At 46.6% G+C, this 23,400-nt stretch overlaps 1 protein-coding gene across 6 annotated transcripts in view; it reads left to right on the top strand.

The window, feature by feature from the left end:
• The first annotated feature begins 917 nt into the window (after positions 1 to 917).
• The window catches only part of EBF2 (EBF transcription factor 2), a 188,306-nt gene continuing 165,823 nt past the window's right edge, over positions 918 to 23,400 (top strand). For 5 of the 6 annotated variants that reach the window (XM_087437223.1, XM_004433568.3, XM_087437220.1 and 2 more), the window contains exons 1-6: positions 918 to 1,175; positions 3,673 to 3,829; positions 4,917 to 4,980; positions 5,253 to 5,308; positions 5,827 to 5,900; positions 11,988 to 12,056. In XM_087437223.1, coding sequence (XP_087293349.1) covers positions 1,045 to 1,175; positions 3,673 to 3,829; positions 4,917 to 4,980; positions 5,253 to 5,308; positions 5,827 to 5,900; positions 11,988 to 12,056 — 551 coding nt within the window. In that variant the 5' untranslated portion in view covers positions 918 to 1,044. The remainder of the gene's footprint in view (positions 1,176 to 3,672; positions 3,830 to 4,916; positions 4,981 to 5,252; positions 5,309 to 5,826; positions 5,901 to 11,987; positions 12,057 to 23,400) is intronic. The other variant, XM_087437221.1, reaches the window with a different exon arrangement.

Raw genomic sequence — 23,400 nt, 5'->3', positions numbered from 1 at the left:
TGTAACTCCAGGAGACTGGGGAGAGCCGTTCTGGGAACTGGGTTACTCTGGGGAATGTTTGCACAGAACATAAGTACATGTGGTCACACTCTCCGCCTCTTCACAAACATGCGCACAGATCCAAGCCCTGGGAATGACATGCCTGCCTCTCCGCAGGCTACAAAAATCTGCATCTAGAGGCAGGATCCACGGAAGCTTCCTGCTCCCGCGGCGAGACTGAGCGGGCGCGTCCCAGCCGGCAGGGCCCGGCTATCCCGCTTCAGTGCGGGATTTGGGGGGGCCCCCCTTCCACGCACGCACAGGGGACTGGGGCAAGGACGCAGCGCCTGCAGCTTTCTGTCCCCTTTCACCTCCCGGACTCCCGGCAACGCCGAGCGCGGCGCGCACCGCCGGAGGACGTCGGCCCTGCCTGCCCAGCCCCGGCCAATCCCGAGCGTCCATGCAAATGAGGCTCCTTATCGGGCCGCGGCTCCGCCTCCCGCGGTCCGGGCCGTAGTAACCCATTCATGGGGCCGGCGCGCGGCCGTAGCCCGGCTCCGCGGCGCTCGCAGCCACCGCCTCCTCTCGGCTCCGGGTCTTCCCCTTCCTTTTTCACAACTGATTCTGTTGGGGATTTTTTTTTTTTTCTAAATTGGAGCGGTGGGGAGGAGCGGGGGGGGGTGGCCAGGAGGAAGGGGAGAGATTAGGCAGCCATCAGTCTCCTCCTGTTTCTCCCAGAACAGGTGATGCTTCTAAATTGTGATCCCTTTCTGGAGGCAGCGCTGCCGCTGGAAGGATGCGAGCGACCTAGGGCGGAGGGCCTGAGGCGGCAGATCTGAACTTGCGGAGGAGAACACCCAAACTTTAACTACATCAGTCCGCACCTCACGCGTGAAGCAAGGGACGGGTTATCCTTTTTCCCCCCCTCAAGAGAGACTGAAACTTCGGCACTTGATCCCTTTTCTTGGATTGCTTTGGAGGAGACGGTTTCGTGACAGCTTTGGGAACAGTGAGGACAGTGTTGTAACTCTTATTTTTAAAGAGACAGTAGAGCAGACTTTTTAAATGTTTGGGATTCAAGATACTTTAGGAAGAGGACCAGCTCTGAAAGAGAAATCGCTGGGCGCCGAGATGGATTCGGTCAGGTCTTGGGTCCGGAATGTCGGCGTGGTGGATGCCAACGTCGCGGCGCAGAGGTAACCAGACGGCCGCACCATTATGCTCTCCGTGTCTCGCTCGTTCGCGCTCTCGCTCTCACCGTCTCTGTCTCTGTGTGTGCCCCCCAGCCCGCTCGCTCTCTCTTCCCCCATCTGTCGCCCTGGCCCCGCGGGCTGGGGCTCCCCTCCCACAGGCAGGTCGCTGCAATTAGGGGAACACTTACTCCGCTGCCAACACTCGAGTTTCTGAGCTGCCCGGGTCGTTTGCGTTTCTCCCCTACTCCTTCCCCACTGAACAGTCTTGGGAGGAAAAATAACAAAGTAGCATCCAACGCCTGGCAGCTCAGCCCCTACTCCTGCGAGGCGGGCCCGGCCCGGAGCCGAGCAGAGCGCGAGGACCGGAGCTTGCAGCGGCGGCCGCCGGAGCGGAGCCGGCTCCCCCGCGACTCCCCGGTTTCGCCGCGTCCCTTGCGGGCGCCTCTCCTCCCGCTTCTTGCGGGGCAATTCCCGGAGGCCAGGAGCCCCGCGGCCAGATGGCGGCGGCGGCGGCGGGAGGAGCGGGAGAGGCTGCAGCGGCTGCCTGGGAAGGCAAAGCGGCCTGGAGCCCTGGGAGGGGGCAGGCTTGAGGGTCCGCGCGCTGAGATAAAACAGTGGGCCAGACGCACGGAGGCGGGGGTGAGGGGAGAGAAGAGAATAAAGGGAAAAGACGAAGGAGTAACAGTAGAAGGAGCCGCAGAAGAAGAAAGGCGAGGAAAGAAGACGCGCGGCAAACGCAGGCATCGCCAGCCTCTAGTTCGGCTGGTCCCTGAAGTTGACTTTGTTTTTAAGCGTCCCCGTGCTGAGATAGTAAACGCCTTGTCCAGGCGTGCCACCCCACGAAGACATTCTGGTCCCCCTCCCTCATCACCACTGCTGAGCCGGGATTTGTGGTCTGCATGTCCTTGTCTGCGTGACACAGCCCCCTTACCCCAAAGAGGCCACGAACTTCTTCCCGCGACTCCCACCTCCCCATCCCCTCTCCTGGCTATCTCCCTCTAAGTCCTGACATCCCGCGGAGAAATTACTCCTTTCCCAGACAGGCCACGTCTCCAGGTGTCCCGGGTAGAGCGAACCAGCCGCCACCCTTGAAGGAGAGGAAGCAAAGTCGCCTTGCTCCGAAGACCAGGGCGGGCGGCGGCTCCCTCCTTCCTGCCCGAGGCTGGGACGCGCCAGTATCCCTCGGCAGACGGCACACCGCGGCAGTGGCTTTCCGCAGCCGTCTGGGGACTCGCTGGGCTGCAGGCCGAAAGAAATCAGGCAGCACCGCGGAGCCGGCTCCGCGGCGCTTTTCCTTAGCCGAGCTCCTTAAAGACACCTCCCTTACTTTCCTGCTTTCCCCGGATCAAATAATTATTAAAGTTGGAACAGGAAGCCTGAGTGGGGGATTCTAGCCAAGATTTTACACTCTTCAAGAGAGTGAAAGTGCTCGCGCCCTGGGGTGCGACGCCCGGAGACCCCAGCGCCAAGGGGCAGCTCTGGCCGTCTGCGCGCTCGCCTGGGCTCCGAGTCTCCTGTAAAATGTGATCTGGCGGCCAGTTTGTCCTCGGCCGCGACAGGTCGGCAGGGAGGTGTGTGGACATACCCCATACGCTCGAGGGCGCCTCCCAGGTCCTCCAACCGTGGGTTTCGCGGTCGGCGGGTTTGGCTGGCGCCGCTCGGAGATGCGGCTTGAGCCGGGATCCCCTTGGCTCCGGCGAAGACGCTCTCTACCTATTAGTAACATTTTGGCTTCTCCAAGCTTAGCAGTTTTGGGGGTGGGGCCCCAGTATCACGTCGTTCTCCGTGGCCCGCGATCCCTAGTACTGGTCACGGGGATTCCTCCCTGCCACTGTCCCGGGTGTAACTATTCGGAAGAGCGAGGGAAGCAGAGGGTGAGGCCTCTCGGTGTATGACGGAGACTTGAGCCCTGGGCTTCCCGCCCGCCCCCAAGGGATTCTCGCCCACCGCCTTTCCGAGATAGCGTGGGAGGCGATGTGGGCAGTAACGCCAGGACAGGTAACTCCAATGAAGATGAAGGAAAGAGTCACGTCTTCAAAAGTAAAGAGGCCCTTATTCCCCTAACCGCGGGCCCCAGCTCCGAATCCTGACCCATTTGGCGGCGCCACCTGAAGGAGAAGATAGAGGCGGCCCGATGGGACGAGATTTGGGCTGCCGCCTCGGGGGACCGCTCCAGGCCTCGGTCCGCAGCCAGGATCCTTTGGTTTCCACTAAAGGCCCGACAGTTAGCTGCCCGGCTCTGGGACGCCTAGAGGCTGGAACAGCCGGCAGTGGCAACGGCCAGGGGCGTCGGCCCTGCCACCCGATCCCCGTGGCCACTGTAACTCCTCTAAGGAGTCCCCACTTCTTAATCCGATTTGAAAAACGCCGGAGGGGTCCATAATTCTGGAACAGGGACTTGGACCCTTGACCCTGTGCGGTGTCGTGTGGGCGCGTTGGTAACATCGTGTCTTTCTCTCCTCCCCCGTGTCCGGTGTCCCCCGTGTCTCTTCCTGCACAGCGGAGTCGCCCTGTCCCGGGCCCACTTTGAGAAGCAGCCTCCCTCCAACTTGAGGAAATCCAACTTCTTTCACTTCGTCCTGGCGCTCTACGACAGGCAGGGGCAGCCGGTGGAGATCGAGCGCACCGCCTTCGTAGACTTTGTGGAGAACGACAAAGTAAGTGGAGGTCCCCCTTCCCCTCGCGGCCTAATAACTATCTCCTTGCAAAGCACTAAAGATTCCATCTGTCACTTGCGACACTTTTCCGCTCACATCATCAGAGATGATAAATCGAGCCTTCTCACCCCCAGCCTCTAAATCAGCGGCTGTGCCCGCACCTCCCTCCGCCCCCACTCCGGCAGCACGCGCTGCGGGGGGCGCCTGCGGCTCTGCGCACCGAGCCTCTGGGTCATTAGCAGAGCCCGGTCATGGACTGACGGCGGAGCAACAGCCCTTCCGACTAGAGCATAGTTTAAAAGTATACCCAAGGCCGCCGCTGCCCTTCTCCGGGTTAGTTTTATTATTTTGCACCTGCCAGTGCGGGCAGGGTGGGTTGAATAGGTACTAGGTGGAAACCCGCAGCCCAGGCTTGGTCCGCCTTCCCCACCGAGCCTTCTCTCCCACTCTGGCTCCCCAAGGCAGCGCCTGCTCCCAACTCAGGCCCGGGTTTGGGGGTTGGATTTGACCTCAAATGTGATGAAAGGAAAATCTCTTGCCCTCTCTGGGCCTCAGTCTCCTCAGCTGTGTACGATGCGACCTTTAGAGCAGGCGCTTCCCGAGGTCCCTCTAGAACCTGTGCCCTGGTCCCTGAGCTTGTGGCCCCGGAGGCTCCGGTCCTGGCAGGATAGGGCCGAATGTTGCCCTTCCAAATGACAAGTCCCTTCACCTTTCTGCCAAGAGAAGCCTTGGGCTTCCTAAAGATGGGCAGAACCGGATGGGTTGGGAGGGGTCTGTTTAAAGGCAGCATTGGCTCGGTGTCTGTTGTCCTGGCATGGTGGTCGCACTTTTGGGGACATTTTTAAGGGAGAGGGACAGAGGATTGGAGACAGTCAAGTGGCTTCGAGCCTTGGCAAGTTTGGAAGGTTGGCCAGTGGCAGACGCTCCTGCCCTTTGACCGGGGCTGGGTAGGGGGTTGTTCAAAGCTGCCCTGTGGGGGAGGGGGGAGAGAAAGGCGGCGGGAGGCGGTGTAGCGACACGCTGACTCCTCTTGCTCTCATTTGGGGGGGCTGGAAAGCAAGGGGCTCCAGCGCGCCTGTCTTTTCAGGAACAAGGCAATGAGAAGACCAACAACGGCACGCACTACAAGTTACAGCTCCTCTACAGCAACGGTGAGCGCTTGCACCTGCCGGCGGCCGCCGCGCCGCGCGGTGCTCCTTCCAGGGAGGCAGTTGACCTTGTCGCGGTCGTTTGCGGCGGCCTCCAGGCTTCGGGAAGCGCCGCCAGGGCCGGGGGCGGGTGGGTGGTCTTTGCTCCTAGGACGGCTCAGCCTGCGCTCCCGCCCGGAGCGGCTCCCTGGGCCTCGGCACCGCGGCCAGGAGGGGTTTGGGAGCCCCGGAGCGGCTCCGCGGCCCTGACCTGGTGCCCGCCCTCTCCCGCGCAGGCGTCCGCACGGAGCAGGACCTGTACGTCAGGCTCATCGACTCGGTCACCAAGCAGGTGAGCCTGGCGGTCCACTCTGCTCCTCCTTTCGCGGGGCCCACTCCGTCCCCCGCCCCAGACTGTCCCTGAGCTCCCCCCACCCTCCACTTTTTCCTAGGTCAGACTTCACATGCCCCTCCACATCAACTCGCACCTTGTCCGCTCTGAAAACAATGTTTTTCTCTCTCTCCCCAATTGTCCTGTCCCCCCCCCCCCCCCGCCTGGGAAGACACTGGGGGTGGGGGGAAGTGAACCAAGGAATGAAGAGAAGCAATTGTGGGGAGATTCAGTCCCCCCAAACATTCCCTTTTGCAAGAAACATGTCCTCATTGGGGCAAACTTCTCTATTATTATTTTGCTGGAGTTAACCAGGCCACAGCTCAGGTGCCGCGCTGCCAGCGGGGGACCTCCTGATGTAGTTGTGGGCAGTGCGAGAAAACGATTTTGTGCTTGCTCAGAAGTCCCTTTCTCTTTGTCCCTCCACTCCCCTCATATCTTCCCTTCCTGCTCCCCTTTCCCCCATCCCTCCTTCGCAGCCCATAGCTTACGAGGGACAAAATAAGAATCCGGAAATGTGCCGAGTTCTCCTGACACACGAAGTGATGTGCAGGTAAGAGCTGCCTTTTCCTGCGCGCTCTGCTGGAAAGCGGGGCAGGTGAGGCGCGTCTGCCGCGCTCGGGCGTCGGGGCGCGACTTTCGGGGTGACGGCATGCAGGGAGGGAGCCCTCGCGAACGGATGGGCCCCGGGGCCGATTCACTAGAACGCCTCCTTAAAGGCCGGATTCTTAGAGCGCATCCGTTAGGACTCGGAAGGGAAACCCGGAACCACTCGGGATTCCACCCCCCTGGCATCTCAGGAGTTTCCTCCGCTACGTGGCATGTCCCTGCAGTCCGGGGTCCGCCGCGGCGCGGGGAGGCGGACAGCGCCCGGGCCGAGTTTGGGATCGGGGACTTTCCCTGAACCGGTCCCCGCCCGAGGCCCACACTGCTCGGTTCCCGCCGGTCCGCCGCTCGGGGTAGATCACCAGGAGGGGCCACTTGTGGAGTGACCGAGTCAGGCACTGAACGACTGGCAGTCTGGGCGAGGGACCGCCAGAGGGTCGAGCGGCCCATTTTCGGGCCTTCTCCTCAGCTGAGGCACCTGTCTATGATGCGGATGCGTTTTTTTCCTGCAGGGATGTTGCTTCTCCCACGATTTCAGGTGTCCGGGGGAGTGTCATGGGAGCCACAGCCGAGTGGAGAGATCAGTCTGGTTCACCACCGGTGGGTGGGAGGGTGGGGAGAAGCTCCTGTCAGGGAGGTCTGGTCTGGAGCAACAGCTGGGTTCTGATGGCCACGTTGTGAGAGGTGCAGTCTCCTCGAATTCCTACACTTTCCCCATTTTCTTTTGAGAGACTGCTCCATTCCGTTTTGAGTCCTTTCTTGTGCTTGACTAGAAGAAAAAAAAATCAGAAGAAATTCATCCATACACTTATTCATTCTCTCAACAGATGTTTATTGAGTGCCTAGAATGTGCGGGGTATTGGCGATCCCACAGCAAGCCAGAAAGGACATAAAGAGGAAACTCTGGGAAGAGCTTGGTTATTTTACTATAAAAATTTAAATGTTTATTCGATACACATTTTTCTTCCTCCAGAATCTCTGATTGGAGAGGAAGCTTCATTTCTTCCTTCCTCCGATATTGCTTCAGTGAATGTCTTCCAGTTCAGACTTGCTCGTTTTGGGTAATTGCAGGCAGTCTGATTTAGTTTGGACTGTTTTATGGGCAGCTCCTGGCAGCCCCATCTCCCTCCCAACCCTGTCAGGAAGAAACCATAACAATCAGACATGCTTGTTTTGGTTTTGACCAAGTATTAGAAAAACAAACTTTGCCAAATGCAAAGTTCAGCTCTGCCAGGGGCCGCAGCTGAGGGGAATGGAGGTTTCCTTGCCGGGTGAGGCGTTGGGCGATGGAGTGAGCAGATAACTACTCCATTATCCCAGGGCCTCTTGATAGATTCGTTCAGAAAGAAAATACAATTCCAAGATGAACTTGCATGTAATACCTAGATTAAATAGTCAGAACACTTCGATTTGGTTGGCTAATTGAAGGGCGGTTTTTTTATTCCTCTGTGTACTTTTAAATGTCTTTGTTTGGAGAGATTATCTTCTTAAAAAGAAAAGAAAACCCCAAACTGGCCCATTGTCTGATGAATTATACCTCTCACTTTAAATAATACTCGCAAGCCCCATCCAGCTGTAGTTAAGGCTGACATTTTTATTTTTAAGCCCAATCAAATCCTCCTCTTTATGCTGTTTAAGTAGCAGCATCAATTTTTAAAGCCTCTAGTTTAGTCTACATTAGTAACACAATATAAAAGTTTAATGTATTGTAACTTCTCTGCATTTGAGACCTGGGAAGATGCTCTGCTATTTTTTTCCAAAACTAGAATTTAAAACAAATATTAATTATGGGTAAATAAATGATCCATTGGATGGGTACCGTGTCTGTAGTGTGTGTGTGTGTGTGTGTGTGTGTGTGTTGGGAGATGGGCTGGGGTGATGGCAGGTATTGGATATATCTAAAAGGGAAGTTCTCATTCAGTCTGTCAGTCAGAGCTGGTTGATTCTCCAGTAGAAGAAAAAAGTTCCTTCTCCCACATTTTAAGAGCCAGTTATAGCAGGATATGACTGAGGGATGAATCAGATGCCCTGTTTCTCAATGATTATTGCACCTACTTAATCTCATCTGCACTGTGTTCTTGGGCATACCTGGGAATTTCCCTGAATGGTTTTATGTTCTGTAATCTTTAGTAAAAAAGCTCATAAACTGTTGTTTAGCTTTGGGGGAGGAACAAATAAATCTCTTTAAGAATAACTTTTTCTCCCTTCCTCAATTGTCTCTGCTTCCCTCTTCCCTGCTTTAGTTCATTTTGCCAATTATTAGCAAGGAGAAATCTAGTTGTTGTGTCGCTGCCAGCCACCCCTGTGCCCTCAATGCTCAGAGGGTTAAAAGATATTATAATTTGAACAGAAGTTGTCTCAAGGCCTACAGCTGGCTAATAACAGAGTTGTATTGAGCGCAAGCAAACCCCACAGCTGTGACTTTTCGCCACAAGGCGCGGGCTAGACAGGGCCCTAATCAGATGGGCCAGCCGGGCAGTGGGGCCAGTGTCTTTATCGGCCAGATGGTGTGAATTTAGACACTTTTGTTATGCAATCGCAGGGAGGAGTTGGGGAGAAGAAAACAAAACAAAAGCCACCATGCTGTGCGCTTATTTGAGTTTGAAATTAGAGACAGATTTTTGAAAGTTGAGGGTTGAATTTTAAAAACGATTTTGGAGGGGAAAGGGCACGTTGGCTTGTCTTGAGCAGGAGTTTGGCTGACTGGACACCCTGTGTCCAAGGCTGGGGCTTTTTTTCTTCTCTAGCCATCCCTTATCCCTCGTCTTTCTCCCTTTCTGAAAAATGCAGGTAAGATTCAGGATTGGGATAAAATATCTCATATCGTCCCCCCATCCCCAACTTGTTTTATTTTTTCTCTTTTCCTCTCCAACGACTCCATGAGGAGATAGGGAGGATGAAAGAGGCCTGTAAGCAAATTGAGAATATTTCTGGTGAAAGGTTCTCCAAATAAGAACTAGAATGAAATAAACCAAACTAAGCCAAACCGAGGAGCAGAGGAACACTTTCATTTTCATTCATTAGGAAAAAAGCACACTGAGCCTCTCCTGGTAGTTAGGAGCACAATCTTAACCTAGTGCCAAGTTCAGTTTCCTCTTCTCTTTGTTTAATTCTTTCCCTTCTTTTCCTCTTTTCCAGTCTTGTTCAGTTTTTTAAAACACTTATCAGGAACGTCAGACTTAGAGACTTGCTTGTTAGGAAACAACCCTAAAAAGCCTTTTAACTCAAGTAGCTGAACCTCAAGTTGGTCACTCAGGCTTTATATACAGCAAAGGGAAAGGAAAATTGAGTTGGTTATCTGAGTAACTCGTGGACCCAGTTCCTTCGAATCAACTATCCAGGTACCTGATCTCAGGGCGATTGTTTGGGGAACGTGGGTTCAGGAACATCTCCCACCCTCCACTTCCCTTTGCTTATGACGCTGGCATGAGGACTGAATGTCATTTAAGAAACCAAATAGAGAATAGCTAGGACATCTTGATGAGACCTTTTCTTTTAAAAGAAAGGAAGAAAGAAAAAGAATTAGCTTTGTCTAACTTAGAGACCCAGAGAAATTTTAAGAAGGGCTCAAATGGGGCAAATAGAGCCAAGTTCTATTATTTTTATACTTTAACTCTTATGGTCTAACAGCCACGTGAGCCTCTTCTACCTCTTTTCTGTGCTGAATACTATCATTAGAGATTATACTTAAATATGTTACTGTTGGAAAATGGAAGATTGGGTCTCAAAGTTTCTCTGCACTTTTCTTTGAATATCATTTCCTTCCCTGAGTTGATTCCTCACATTGTATTATGCTGGCACCAGGCTTACATTTTTATCTGTTTTTCTTTTCCTCCAGAGAAAATCCCCATGGAAAGCAGCTGAATTCAGCTGAGCAATTTTGCAAACGTACTTGGCCTCCTCAGAATCATTCCTACTCAAACTAAGCAGATTGGCACATTCTGACAGTGTGTGTTCTTGTAATTAACCCGTACCCAGCACTGCACACATATTTGGGTTAGGTTGACATGCCTAAGGAGAGTCTAGCTAGAAGGTCTTTAGGTAACTAGTATGTATGGGGCTTCTGAAATTGTGCTGCTAAGAAATAAGTTTTGCCTGTGCTGCAAAGGAATTCCGCTGACATAAGCAATAGAAATAGCAGAGGTGGGAGACAGAAATGGGTGGGGATAAGGAGTTGGGAAGAGAGACAAGGGCTTTGGGAGGTAAGAGAGCAGCTGGCCAGAGTTTTTATTGGTGTTAATCTTGGGATGGATTGAAATTTTAAAATTTAAGACCTAATATAATTTCAAAGGCAAAATATTATTTCAGAAAGTCCCAGTGGCAAACTGGTATTTAAAAAAATTGAGACAATTTTTCTTTTACTTCCTACTAATTTGATTAAATTTCTTAAAACCTCATTGTGCCCATTTGGTGAAAGTTTGTTAGCATCTCTCAAGTGTATTTTACTTTTTGAGAATAGTAGAATTGTTCACTGGATAATCCACACATACCTGCTTGAGAGAGATGGACTTTTCTTCATTTGTATGTTTGTAATTCTGTAGAGGATCAGAAAGGGCAGATGACTGCAGAGAGCGAGAAAGCATATCTATGACTGGGCTGATGTTAGGCCTTTGGTCCCTGCTGCCACATGGCTTCCCTCTTTTCCTTATCCTGTCGTCACTTTTGAAGGGTGCTCAGGGAATCGCATAGCCTCATAGACTTCATGGAAGGGACTCTGGAGATTAACTAGTCCAGCATTTTAATTTTCTATATAAGGTAGGCAAAGCCCAGAGAGGTTAAAGAAATTTGACTAAATTCACACCGCTGGTTAGTGACAGAGTTGGGTTGGACACCAGAGCCCTGATTCTCACTTTAGCAGTCTTTCTGTTGTACCGCATCTAAAATCTTAAACTGTAGGGAAACTATAATGGGAAGGGCTGTGCTTGCATTTAGTTTGATTGTTGCTAACATTTGAGACATATTCTCCAACCGGTGTGGATGATACTGTTTTTCTTATAAGCCATGTCAAGGCTATATCCTTAACCAACTAGTGTTGCTGGTGGACCATGTGCTTGAATGAGCTGAGAAGTATTCAGAAGTCTGTGGTCCTGACAGGCAGCAGACAGGCAACATGGGGAGGTGATTTTCCAGTTCTTCCCTGCCACCAAGCTTCCTTTGCCCTTTTCACATTTGTCTGGGTCTTTCACACAGGTACCTTGGGATTGGAGTGTTGTCCCTTCTGCTCAGGTCCTACTGAGTCCTTCCTATCTGTGGTAATTGCTCTAGGGCCTCTCCTTTCTTTCTTCCTCTCAGATAATTCCACAAGCATTTCTAGAGCATCTACCAGGTACCCAGTACTTTGCTGGGTGGAATTCTTGGGAAGCAGAGTTTTCAAGATGGGACTTACACGTCGAGTCCCGTTTCTGTTCTAGACTTGGTGAAAATTATTAGAGCTATCATTCTACAGCTCCTTGCCTCATTTTCTTCCTGTTTTACAATGTACACCATAATTCTGGCCTTCCTCCTTCATCTTTAGAAAATGATGGAAATGAGTGAATGAATAAATGTTTATAAAGTATACTGAGTTCTCTGGAGAAAGACATTATGTTAATAAGGTTTATAATAATCTGAGCAGCTACTTGGAGTATATTTTATACATTTTCCTTCCCCCCTTTCTTCAAATATTTATTAAGACACAAAGATGTAATATGTACAATCATAAAATCATTCAACACAGAACTGGAAGTGACCTTCTAGATCTTAAAATCCAGCCATCTCTGGTTCAGATTACTAATATGGTTCTCAGGAAAGTTGTGATTTGCTGAGAATTACCCAGTTTGTAAGTCATAGAGTGAGAATTTGAATGAGTATCTTTGGGCTTCAAGTTCAGTGTTGTTTTTAAACATGGCCATAAATTCTGCTCTCAAGTATCTGATAGTGAAGAGGCCACCTAGGACATATTCATTTTTGTGAACATTCTTATGTTGTAGGCTCATTGTATTTTCTTGATTTTAACAAATTTCTTTTTCTTTTTTGGTTCCTTCCCAATCGACAGTCGATGTTGTGAAAAGAAGAGTTGTGGAAACCGAAATGAGACTCCTTCAGACCCTGTCATCATCGACAGGTAGGGGGAAAAAGCAATTTTTAAAAAAATCATTTCTGGTCTCTTTCCTTTATGAATCTCAACTCCGAGTACTGACCATTTGGGCTTTGCTGTAAGGTTGGTTTCACGTTATCCTCAAGGCATGAAGCTAGTCCAACATCTGTTTTCATGTTCCGGTTGGCCTTTCTTGGAAGAAGTCAGAACCTTCCTTTTTGAACATGCGTCTCTAAATCTATGATGGGATTCTTTTCCAGGTGCACTGACTTGAGCCTAATAAGGAGTATGTGGATGGTAAAGGATGCCCTCTCTCCTATCTGGCAGGGTAGTGTTTCAATCAGTTTCCTACAAGAGGCAGTGTACCCCAACTTAGACGGCAATCCCTATATCATTCTCAGTGATTGCTGTCAGGCTTGAAGACTGTCAATTTAGACTCCAGTTCAGGGGATTATGACCAGCTCTCTGTTGCATTGAGGGAGATTCTTTTCTACCATGGAGCACTGCATTCTGGGTTCTATGCTATATTCAGAGTGGGAAAGATTCTTGGAGACAAGATGCTAATTCATTGAAATGTGATTTAGGCATCCTCAGCTGTCTGTTTTTGTGATTGGAAACAGAACTTACAAACCAATGAAGAAATACCAAATTAACTTCCAGCAATCACGTAATTTTTAAGAAATCCCATATTCCCACCCCTAATTTTTTCTCTTTCGTTAAAAAACGGAATAATTCCCTATTGCTTCGTTCTTTGGGTTTTCATGTTTCTAGCCAGGTCCTGAAATGGATTGGAGAGACCACAGTCTCCAAAGTTGTTATTCCGATATTCCAATGAATTCTCAGTTGGGAGAATGGAACCTCTGGCATTCTTCCCAGAAAGCCAGCTTGGTTTCTTTGTGGAAAGTATAGCATAGCCCTAGGAATGAGGAGGCTGGAATTCTGATCCTGTCCTAGCTTTTGACCTTAGACAAAGCACTCAGCATGTCTGTTCTTCAGTGGTGTAATGGAGGGGATAGTTGGAGGGTGCTGCCTGCTGCTGTAGGTTTCAGGAGGCTACTGAAATCCATGGCAGTTTTGCAGTATTCTCTGAGATGCTTGGAAGACGATGATAGCCAAATATATATATGTTTGTTGGATGTGTAGGGCGCCTTTGCCATCTTAGGAGGTTCAGATGAGACCAATTTTAGAGAGCTATTTGGAATTTCTTTGCTTTTTCTGAAAGTACATAGAAGCATAAAATTCAAGAGTTGTAAGAACTCTTTGGGGTCAGCCATCTTCCTCATTTGATAGATGAAAAGATTGCACCTGGAAATGGTGACCTGACTTGCCCACAGTTGCACAGCTGGCTGGAGTGGAGCTGGCACTCGAACACAGTTGTCCTTACTTCTAGACCATGCTCTTCTTCCTCCCACAGCCTCCTCCCAGCACTCTCTGTCCTAACTTACATGAGTTGGATATGCTGATTGCTCATGACATCATTTCCCAACTTCCCAGGATAACTTCGGGATCCTCTGAGGGAATTTGAAGCATACGAGAGCAGCCTAGACACAGACCCAGTCCTTTCCAGCATGTACACTGAGCTCACTAATCTTCATCTAGTCTTTTTCATTAACTTTTGCTCCCCTTTCAAGAAGGTACCCTAACTTCATGATTGTTACATCTTTTCTTGTAATAAACACCCCATAAACAACCTTTAGAAATGTTTGCAAACCCGAAAATGCTAACCTACCCCTTATATCTTGTAAGCACACATCCTAATGACTGCACTTAGCAGCAGTTCTCACTCTAAGAAACCACGTATAACCAGCACCAACGGAGAAAGCTCAATATGCTTCTGTTTTCTCCCTATGTAACACACATGTTACATGTACCAAAAAAAGTAGTCTTTTTCATCAATGGAGAGAAAGGATTTTTGTATTAGATGCCTTCATTGTTTGTGCTAGAATGCCTTAAATTCTTCTGAGAAGGTGGAAGTTATATCTTGGCTGCATATTATGGAGCAGTATGTGACTGTGGCATTTATTTTTACTATCCTATGCACAATAAAACAGCCCAGTGATGTCTCTGCATCACTTGAAATATGTGTTACTTCCGAAATGTTGTGCGTCTACACATGGAAATATACATATCAAAGGGTGCTGTAAACTGAGCAGTATCAGGTTTTTACAGAACCCATTTTATTATAAACAGATACATTTGTTTGACTTACTCATTGTAGGGCTTTTGTTTGAAGATACTTTTCCTTCTCTGGAATCTTGTGTTATTGCTCCTGAATGTCTTCTGGGCTTCCCTTAGCCTTCTTCTCTTCATTTGTGGAAGTAAAAGGGGATGAAGCCAGGTTTCCATTTGTTGGAGGTAGGATGGTGGTTTGTGTCATCCAGGGGTTTGGCTGAGCTGTGCATCTGGTCCCTGGGATCAACAGCTGCCAACTTGGAGATGTTGACATTGCCCACAAGCGCCAAATGGGTGCAAAGGAGTCTATTTTGGATTTTCTCTGAGTAAATATAGAACTCTCTTCTTTGCCCTTGTTCCTATAATGCCAACTAATTATCTCCTCCCCTTCTTGCTCAGTCTAACCAGATGCGGTTAATTTACACTGTCTCTCTTTGAGTTTTCTCACACGACAGGCACGCTCCACTCTGGCTCCAGGGAAACCTGTTTATTCCCTTGGAATTGTGCATGTTTGGGGGAGGGGGAGGGGTAGCTCAAGGTGGTTCCCAGACTTTTCACCACCAAGGACCCCGTTTATTTTTTTCCTTGGTGAACCAGGTTTTGCAAGATTTTGCCTGCAAAATGGCAATTGACAAGTAATAATTCAGCTGGAATTTCATTTTTATTAATCAAAGACATACAACAGAATAGGAAGGAATAATCTCATCCCAGAAATGCCCTTGATCTCATCAATGGCCAGTCAGAGTTTTTGATCCAGATGAGACAACCAGTGTTACCACACTGACTTGATAGATTTCCAGCGCAAATACAAAACAACTTGACTTCTCACTTAGCGCATGTGACCACATCCTGGGCAGATATTCAATTTCTAATAGTCTGCTTGAAATATGAAAAATAGCTTTTACTACCTTGTGGCCCCTTAATTGAAAATCATTAGATTTTACAAAAGGGCATCCCCCATCAGAGCCTTCGTTCTCCATTTCCTAAGACTTAGCCCCAGACTGGGAATTTGTTTTTTCCTGCTAAATTACTCCCTGCCTTGATCTCTAGAAATATAAATTTAATTTTTATTTTTAGTTGTCTTTTCAGCATGCTTTTTTGAATTCTTTGGCAGCCACACCCCTCTCCAAAAAGCCAGGCCAACACACAGCCCAGCAGGACTTGCTCCTGAATCATGGGCCTCCAGCAGAGCCTTCCTTCTGTGTACAGATGTGTGTGAGTGTAGAGTGGGAGGAGAGTTTATTAATTTTTAGTGTAAAAATCCAAAGTTCCTATTCAAAAAAAGCCCAACAAAACAGAACAGAACAAAACAAAAACAACAATGAAAACATAATCCTTTCTTCGGTCTTCAGCCTAAATCTCATCTATAAAGATCTGCATGTGGTAAATAAAAATAAAAAGGCTCAAACTGATTTACATTTTGTGGTTTCAGCGGGAAGCTCTAATTCAACCTAGTTTTTCATGGGCCACGCTCTCTTCAGACTCTCTTCTCTATCTGGAAGCTTCTTCTGAATATCTGCTGAATCTCTGGGGCTCAGAATAACCTGGTGGTCCACGAGAAGAATATTTTAGGGACAGTCTCACTGACTTGGGGGAAAGAGAAAGAGTTCCTAGTGTTCCTGTTCTTGCAGCCCCATAAGTCAGATGGGTGGAGAGGGTGAGATTTCTTGAATCTTTGTAGGCTGTCACTGCCCCTGAGCATACTGGTAGGATATTTCCTATTAAAAGGGCAGGTCCAACCTATTTCTCACATGCTAAACATCCCAGTCTTCTGTCTTGGGACATTGGTCTCCTATATTTCTGAGTTCTGTTCCCAGGAGCACCATTTTAAGTGTTGATGTGTTTTTGTTTATGTTCTTTTTCGAGAAGCCAAACAAACAACAGAATTACCATCTTTCAAAAGGTCTATTCAAAAATATTTGGTGCTTGGTTGCCCATGAGGGGTTTTCCTGATATTATCTTCCATTTTTTAAAACAGGCTTTTAATTGTGGTAAAATATATTCAACATAAAATTGACCATCTTAACCATTTTTAAGTGTACAGTTCAGTGATATTAAGTACATTCACATTGTTGTGCAACCATCACCACCATCCATCTATAGAACTCTTTTCATCTTGCAAAACTGAAACTTGGTACCCATTAAACAGCAACTTCCCATTCCTCCCTCCCCATAGTCCTGGGAAACCATCATTCTACTTTCTGTCTCTATGAGTTTCATTACTCTAGGTACCTCATATAAGTGGAATTATACTGTATTTGTACTTTTATGACTTATTTCACTCAAGGTTCCTCCATGTTGTAGCATGTGTCAGAATTTCCTTGCTTTTTAAGGCTGAATAATATTCTATTGTATGAATATACCACATTTGTTTATCCATTCATCTGTTGGTGGACACTTGGGTTGTTTCCACCTTTTTACTATTGTGAATAGTGCTGCTACAAACATAGATGTACAAATATCTCTTCCAGACCTTGCTTTGAATTCTTTTGGGTATATACCCAGAAGTGGAATTGCTGGCTCCTATAGTAGTTTGAGGAACCACCATACCGTTTCCATTGCTGCACTATTTCCAATGGCTGCACCATTTTACATTCCTACCAAAAGTGCACAAAAGTTCCAATTTCTCCATATCCCCACACTAGTTGTTACTTTCTTGTTTTTTTGATAGTTGCCATCCTAATGGGTATGACTCTTTTTTTAAATAAAATTTTCTCTTGCCGCCATCTTGGTAGACATCTTCACCTGCTGCTTTCCCCTCTGGTCCAGGCTTCTTGTTTGTCCTTCTCCTGCCATCTGGCACATCCTCTTCCTGCCTCGCTCTGCCTCATCGATTACTTTGTTCCATGGGAGCACGTGTTTGGATCCTCTTTCCTCTGGGCCATACTTGTTATTCCTCTCTCAAGTGTATCACTTAACTCCAGAAAGGTGTTATTTGTGGTATGGGAACTTGCAGAGAATAACTGTGGGGAGTAAAAGCCCTTACCAACCTTCCATGCATGCTAGAGGGTCTTGCATTAATCCTGAACACTGGAGATTTTCTTTTTGTTAATTTATCAGAAGAACTCCTTATTAATCTATTCTTGATTTGTGGTGTACATTCTACTTTTAACCCCATTGTCCCTTTCAGCATAGGAGCAGTATTTGGATAGTAGTTGGAGTTGAGCTCTCAGTGAGATGTATCCCCACAAAGCCAGCAGATTCCTGCCATCCTAGGCCACTGAAGCCAGTTTTCAGGCTGTGACCACTCCCTCCCTTTCCCTGGAAATGGACAAGCCAGATATATCAGTAGTGACACCTCCTGAATGAAGAATTTTGGCTTTGAAAAGTATGGATAAGGGCCGGCCCCGTGGCTTGGTGGTTAAGTGCGCGCGCTCCGATGCTGGTGGCCTGGGTTCGGATCCCGGGCGCGCACCGAGGCACCACTTCTCCGTCCATCCTGAGGCCGAGTCCCACATACAGCAACTAGAAGGATGTGCAGCTATGACATACAACTATCTACTGGGGCTTTGGGGGGAAAAATAAATAAATAAAAGCTTTAAAAAAAAAAAAAGAAAAGTATGGATAAGACCAATACTCAACATTTATCTAACATTTAATTGGCACTTATTGTGTGCTGGGCATTGTGCTAGGCTATTTTTGTTAATTAAATAATCTTCTTAATTAATCTTCAACAGTTGAGAAAAGTCTCAATTTTACAGAGGGAAGAATGAGTCTTAACGAGTTAGATAACTCAGCCAAGTTCCCATAGCCAGTTTCAGTGGTGAAATTGGAGTGTAGTCAATGAGTGGAAGTTTTGGAGAAAAAGGTTTTGGTATAAAAGAAGAAAAAACTTTCCAGAATTCAGAGCTGATGAAAAATGGAAAAGCCTGGTGAACATGGTCTGGAAGAACTCCTGATGGGAACATTGGAGAAGGGATCTGTTCTCTGGGAAGTGGTGGGCGTTGTTGGCTCCTGAAGTGTCATTTAACTGTGAGATTGTACAAGTCACATTCAGCTGTGTGTCAGGTTTGATGGAATATTAGTCCCCAGTGTGACTGAGAGGCAGCACAGTGTAGGAGAAATGGCCCTGGACTAGGATCAGGACACCTGCTTCTGGCCCCAGATCGTTCACTGACTAGCTGTCTAGTGTCATGGAGGTCATGAGCTGCCTCTCTGAGCCTCAGTTTCCCTATCTGTAAAATGAAGTGCTTTGGATTCATGGGTGACCTTTACCCTACCTTCCAGCTCCAAATTCTCTGATTCTAGCTGAGGGCCCAGGTTTGGGAGTCAGGCATGCTAATTCATCATCCTTGCTCATCAATAATTTACGGAAGCTATTAATATGTGGCTTCTCTGCCCAGACTCCCCATCTCCAGCGTAGGGGAGCCCAGTGCTGTGAAGAGTCTACAAAAGCCTGACCCCAGGCTGTTTTTTTTTTTTTAGTGAAAATTTTATTTCGTCAGGGAGGGTTTAGATTTTCTCACTAAAAACACAAATTATCTACCTAAAGCAAATGCCTTATTCTTTCATGTTCTCTTTCTTTTGTTTTCTAGTAAAACCTTGCTAGTTTCTTGGTCATTTCATGGAGACACAGGTCTTCTACTCTTCTACTTGCTGGTATAGAAAAAAAATGTCCCTTTTGTCTATTCAATCTTTTTATCCCTAAGAGCACCTTGCAAAGTCCATGACATAATAGGCCCTTGAAAAATATTTACTGAATAGATAAGGATTCTTTCTGTCTTTCAGCCCTACATATCTGTTCTTGGCATTGTTTTGTACCTATCTGCCACTGGGGGGTAAGATAGGACCTTACTGGATGACAGCCTGAGCCAAGGGGTAAAAAAGAAATGAAATTTCCTTTGAGAAAATCACTCTCCTCCTGATTAAACAAGTGGGGCTGAAAAGTTATCATGTTCACTTATGTAGTTGGGTTAGTTTTTAAGAATTATACTTACTCCACTTGACTGGCCAGTCTTCCTGGACTTGCAGAGCTCATGGATTTGATCCAAACTAGCTTAGTCATCTATACGTTGGTTCAGTCCATCATTCATTCATTTAGTAATTTTTTCTATAGTTCAGTTATTAAACAAATATTTGTGAACTTCCAGCACTGAGAGACCATCAGGGAACACAACAGGCATGGTTCCTACTCTCATGGAGCTGACAGCTTAAATAATCACAAAGAAATATATATTTACAAACTATGAAAAGTGCTGTGAAGACTAGGTGACTGGATGGTAGACAGGTTCCAACTTTCTAGTCCCATCATTTCTTTCTCTGTGAATCAAAATGGAATGAAAACGTTTGTTCCATTAAACAGACCTTGAATATTTCCTCTTTTCTCCTTTTGCACACACCATTTCCACCTGGAATACCCACCCCAAACTCTCTGCCAATATAAATCCTATCCCTTGTTTAAGACCTGGTTCAGATTCTACCTTCTCAAAGATATCAATTCTTGTAGCCAAAGTCTTTTCACTTGACCCTTGTTACATATGCTTGCTCTTGTTAGGATGTATGGGTATTGTTATTTTTTACCTGTTTGGGCTTGCCTTACATTTCCAACGATATTGTAATTCTTGGACGTCATACACCATATGTCACTTAAGTCTTGACTCTAATATTTATTAGCTATGTGATGGTGTTGAGTTGTTATATTAATACATTAACGTATGTGAGGTGCCCACATAGTGCATGACGAAATAAATGTTTTAAAAATAGTCATAGGGATTATTATCTCCAACAGTGTCTATCCAGTGGCTTAGATATTATAGACACTCAGTAAATATTAGTTGACATATTAATCTCTGACTGCCAAGCATTGAAGAGTTTGGATGACTGAGTCCTTTGCCAGTTCATATAGGACTTTTCCTGTAACTACTTGTATTTGACAACTGCCATCCCAGTGGCAGATAGGTACAAAACAATGCCAAGAACAGATATGTAGGGTTGAAAGACAGAAAGAATCCTTATTTATTCAGTAAATATTTATCAAGGGCCTATTATGTCACAGACTTTGCAAGGTGCTCTTAGGGATAAGATTGAATAGACACAAAGCTTTCCCATCAGGAGCTTATAGTTTAGATGGAAAAACAAAGAGTGTGCAGAAATAACTGTGATGCAACATAGAATGTAAAAAGTTCCATAAAAAATGTAGAGATAAAAGCTCTGGAAGATCTGAAGTGGGGAGGTGATTTTCATTTAGGTAGAGGTGTGTGGGGTGATGGCTGTAACTTGGACATATGCAGTTGAAGTCGAAGGGCATTCTGGGAGAGGAGAGTACGTAGGAAAAGGCATGTAGAAAGAAAAGAATTTCCTAAATCTGCTCATAGTTTTAGAAGTGCATGGATACGTGAAGGGGGCAAGTAGGAGAAGTTGGAAAGATTATTTGGGTCCAGATTTTGGAAGACTTTATATGTCCATACAAAAGTATTTTGACATTATTTTGTTAGTGATGGGAAGACACCAAAGGATTTTGAGTAGTACAATTTCATGGTCAGATCAATATTTTGGAGAGATAATTTTGAGGATGAATTGGAAAATAGAGAAAGGAAATAGGGGAACCTATTAGGAAGATGTTATAGTAGTTCACAAATGCTTTTCTTTTTGCGGCTCTTTTGGGTATTTATTAGTTTACCTGTCAAAGCTTGGACATTATTTCCATCACCCTATACCACCAGGAATTGAGAAGATAGGCACAGACTTCAAATTTTTTGACTTTTTAAAAAACTCTCCTAGTTTCTGATTTAGTTTTTTTCAACTTCTTTTGGACATGCCCTCTTCTAACACCAGCAGTGGTTGGGAGTCAGTTTTTACCTGCCAAATACCAGTCACTGGAGGTGAAAGGCCCATTTTCTCACCTCTCCACACCCCACTTCTCTCCCCCAGTACACCCCCACTCCAAACCGTTTGCTGATGTTGCGACTTGTCCGCGTGAGTACGCATCCTTTGTTCACTGGAAAGCTCAGATCCTTTGCAAAGAACTGCTGTTGTACCATCTGGCAATCTGTGAATTTTTTAGTAGCCTGGATGTTTGTGAGAAAGCAGACACTCGAAGGCCAGAATCCAAACAATTTATAAGTAATTCCTTAGAAAAGAGGGAGAAAGACCAAAACCAGTTCACCTTGACTAGCATTCTCTCAAAGTGCTTGCATAGATGCCCTGGATCAATTCCCAGTGAAAATCAGAGGACCAACTAGATGAATGGGGTTATTCAGCACAGATGATGGTATGCTTCAACTTCCAGCTTCTTTCTTATAAAATTGTGATGTGATTAAATAGCAGATTTGCCAGGAAGTGGATGAGTCAAGAGGAGTAGAATAGTACTCTGAAATTGTGCTGTGCTGAAAATAGGAAATAAATATTTGTTTCTAGGAAAGGTATCTCTTTCCAGAGTTGTCTGGCTGGATTTTGGGGGAACAAAGGACCTGGGGCTTGGAAAAGATTGATAAGACCAAATGTTTACCCAGAGAGAACCTTCTAGAACTTCCAGTTATTTTCTTTCTTTTTCTATTTGAGTAAATGGGTCTGGATAAGTTCTTCTGGGCCTACTTTTGACCCAGCCAAGAAGCTAACAGGCCAAATGAGTGGGAAATAGGACACATATCCCAAGGAGATGAGAAGGAAGTTATCCACAGATGATTTGCAGATTTAGGGTTCTACCCACTAGAACTTGACTAGGTTATGTGTTGATTGAAATCTTGTAAGAATTGTTCTTTGTTGCTCTATTCTTCACATTGAACTAGAGTTGTGATTGGAAGGGATATTTGATCAGAAAGGAAAGTGGTTGAGTGACAAGTGGCTCAAAGCATTTCAGGCATCCTAGACCCAAGTCTGCAAGGAGTCAGCATTTCATCAGTCTGGGCCAGGTAATTAATTAAATGATTGTCCTCCAGGAGGGTTTGGTTCTAAACTCAGTTTCCAGTGAAGGCAAACTTTCCAAGCCCCCTCAAGACCACGAAGGAGTCAGACCTGGTGAGAAACACTGCAGCTGCTCCCATATAACAGGAGCTTTTGAGAAGGAAATAAGGGAGAAATTTCTAATCCCACTGATATGATGGCAGGAATGGAAGAATTTGCAGGGATGGAACCACTGGATTCAGGCCAGCACTTTGGGGTTAACACCTCCATTTTTTAAGGCTCATAGTATGCCAGGACTTTTAAAAAAGAGAACTCACAAAATGGTGGTGACTCTCAGGGTGTTGTACCTCTGAATGCTGTTACTCATACATAGCCCCTCCAATAAAGCCCTGAGGTGGGTCTCTGTGGAGAAGAAGGGTGAGTTTTTTGTTTGTTTTGAGTCCAGATTTGCACAATTGCACAGGACGTTTTCCTGATTAATTTAAAGCTACACACATGACTTATTTTAGCTATAGAGTGGGGCTCTCATCCCTCATTTCAGAAGAGAAGACCCAATTGAAGAGCAACTACGTCAGGAGCCGTGTCGCAGGCAGGTTAAGACTCACCTGGGATTAGAGACTAGATCTCTAGCTCCCAGGACAAAACTGTGATGGTCTGTGCCAGGAGAGGGGCAGGAGAAACAATGGTGTCCACGGCAAATGGGTTGTTGCTGAACTGCAAAGCTTCTAACTGGACTGAAGCTTTGGAGGATTCATCACCTTCCAAGCACTGTGCCATGGGTCAGACTGATGGCATTTTACTTCACTATAATCAGCAATTTCATATGTAGCCAGTTTCTTCTGTGCGAAAGGCTTTCTCTTACTTCAGAAGAAGTAGGGTTGTACATAGGACACAGATTTATGACGTGCTGGTTGAATACTTGAGGTGGCTATTATTCCTGTAGTGTGATAATGACTGTAGTAAAATCTGGCTTTAGATCTGGGTTTGACTACTCCTCTGCCATTCATGCATTCACCCATTCCGTCATTTCCTCCCTCTCGTTGAATCTGGTGTTGCCAGATTTAGCAAATAAAAATATAGGCTGCCCAGTTAAATTTAAATATCAGATAAACAGGAATGATTTTAGTATAAGTGTGTCCCAGTTAAATCTGAATTTCAAATAAACAACAAATACGTTTTCAGTATAAGCCTTTCCCATGCAATATTTGGGATATACTTACACTGAAAAATTATTCGTTGTTTATCTGAAATTTGAATTTAACTGAGCATCCTGTATTTTATCTGGCAACCCTACTTGAGTCCCAGTTTCTTATCTGAAGGCTAGGGAAGCAAGCACCGCCTCACAGCTCTGGGAGGG

This window comes from Ceratotherium simum, chromosome 12 (genome assembly GCF_057802395.1).
Source record: "Ceratotherium simum simum isolate JZ-2026a chromosome 12, ASM5780239v1, whole genome shotgun sequence".
Taxonomy (NCBI): domain Eukaryota; kingdom Metazoa; phylum Chordata; class Mammalia; order Perissodactyla; family Rhinocerotidae; genus Ceratotherium; species Ceratotherium simum.
Note: the sequence above shows the minus strand (reverse complement) of the source record. Positions and strands in the feature narration are given on the sequence as shown.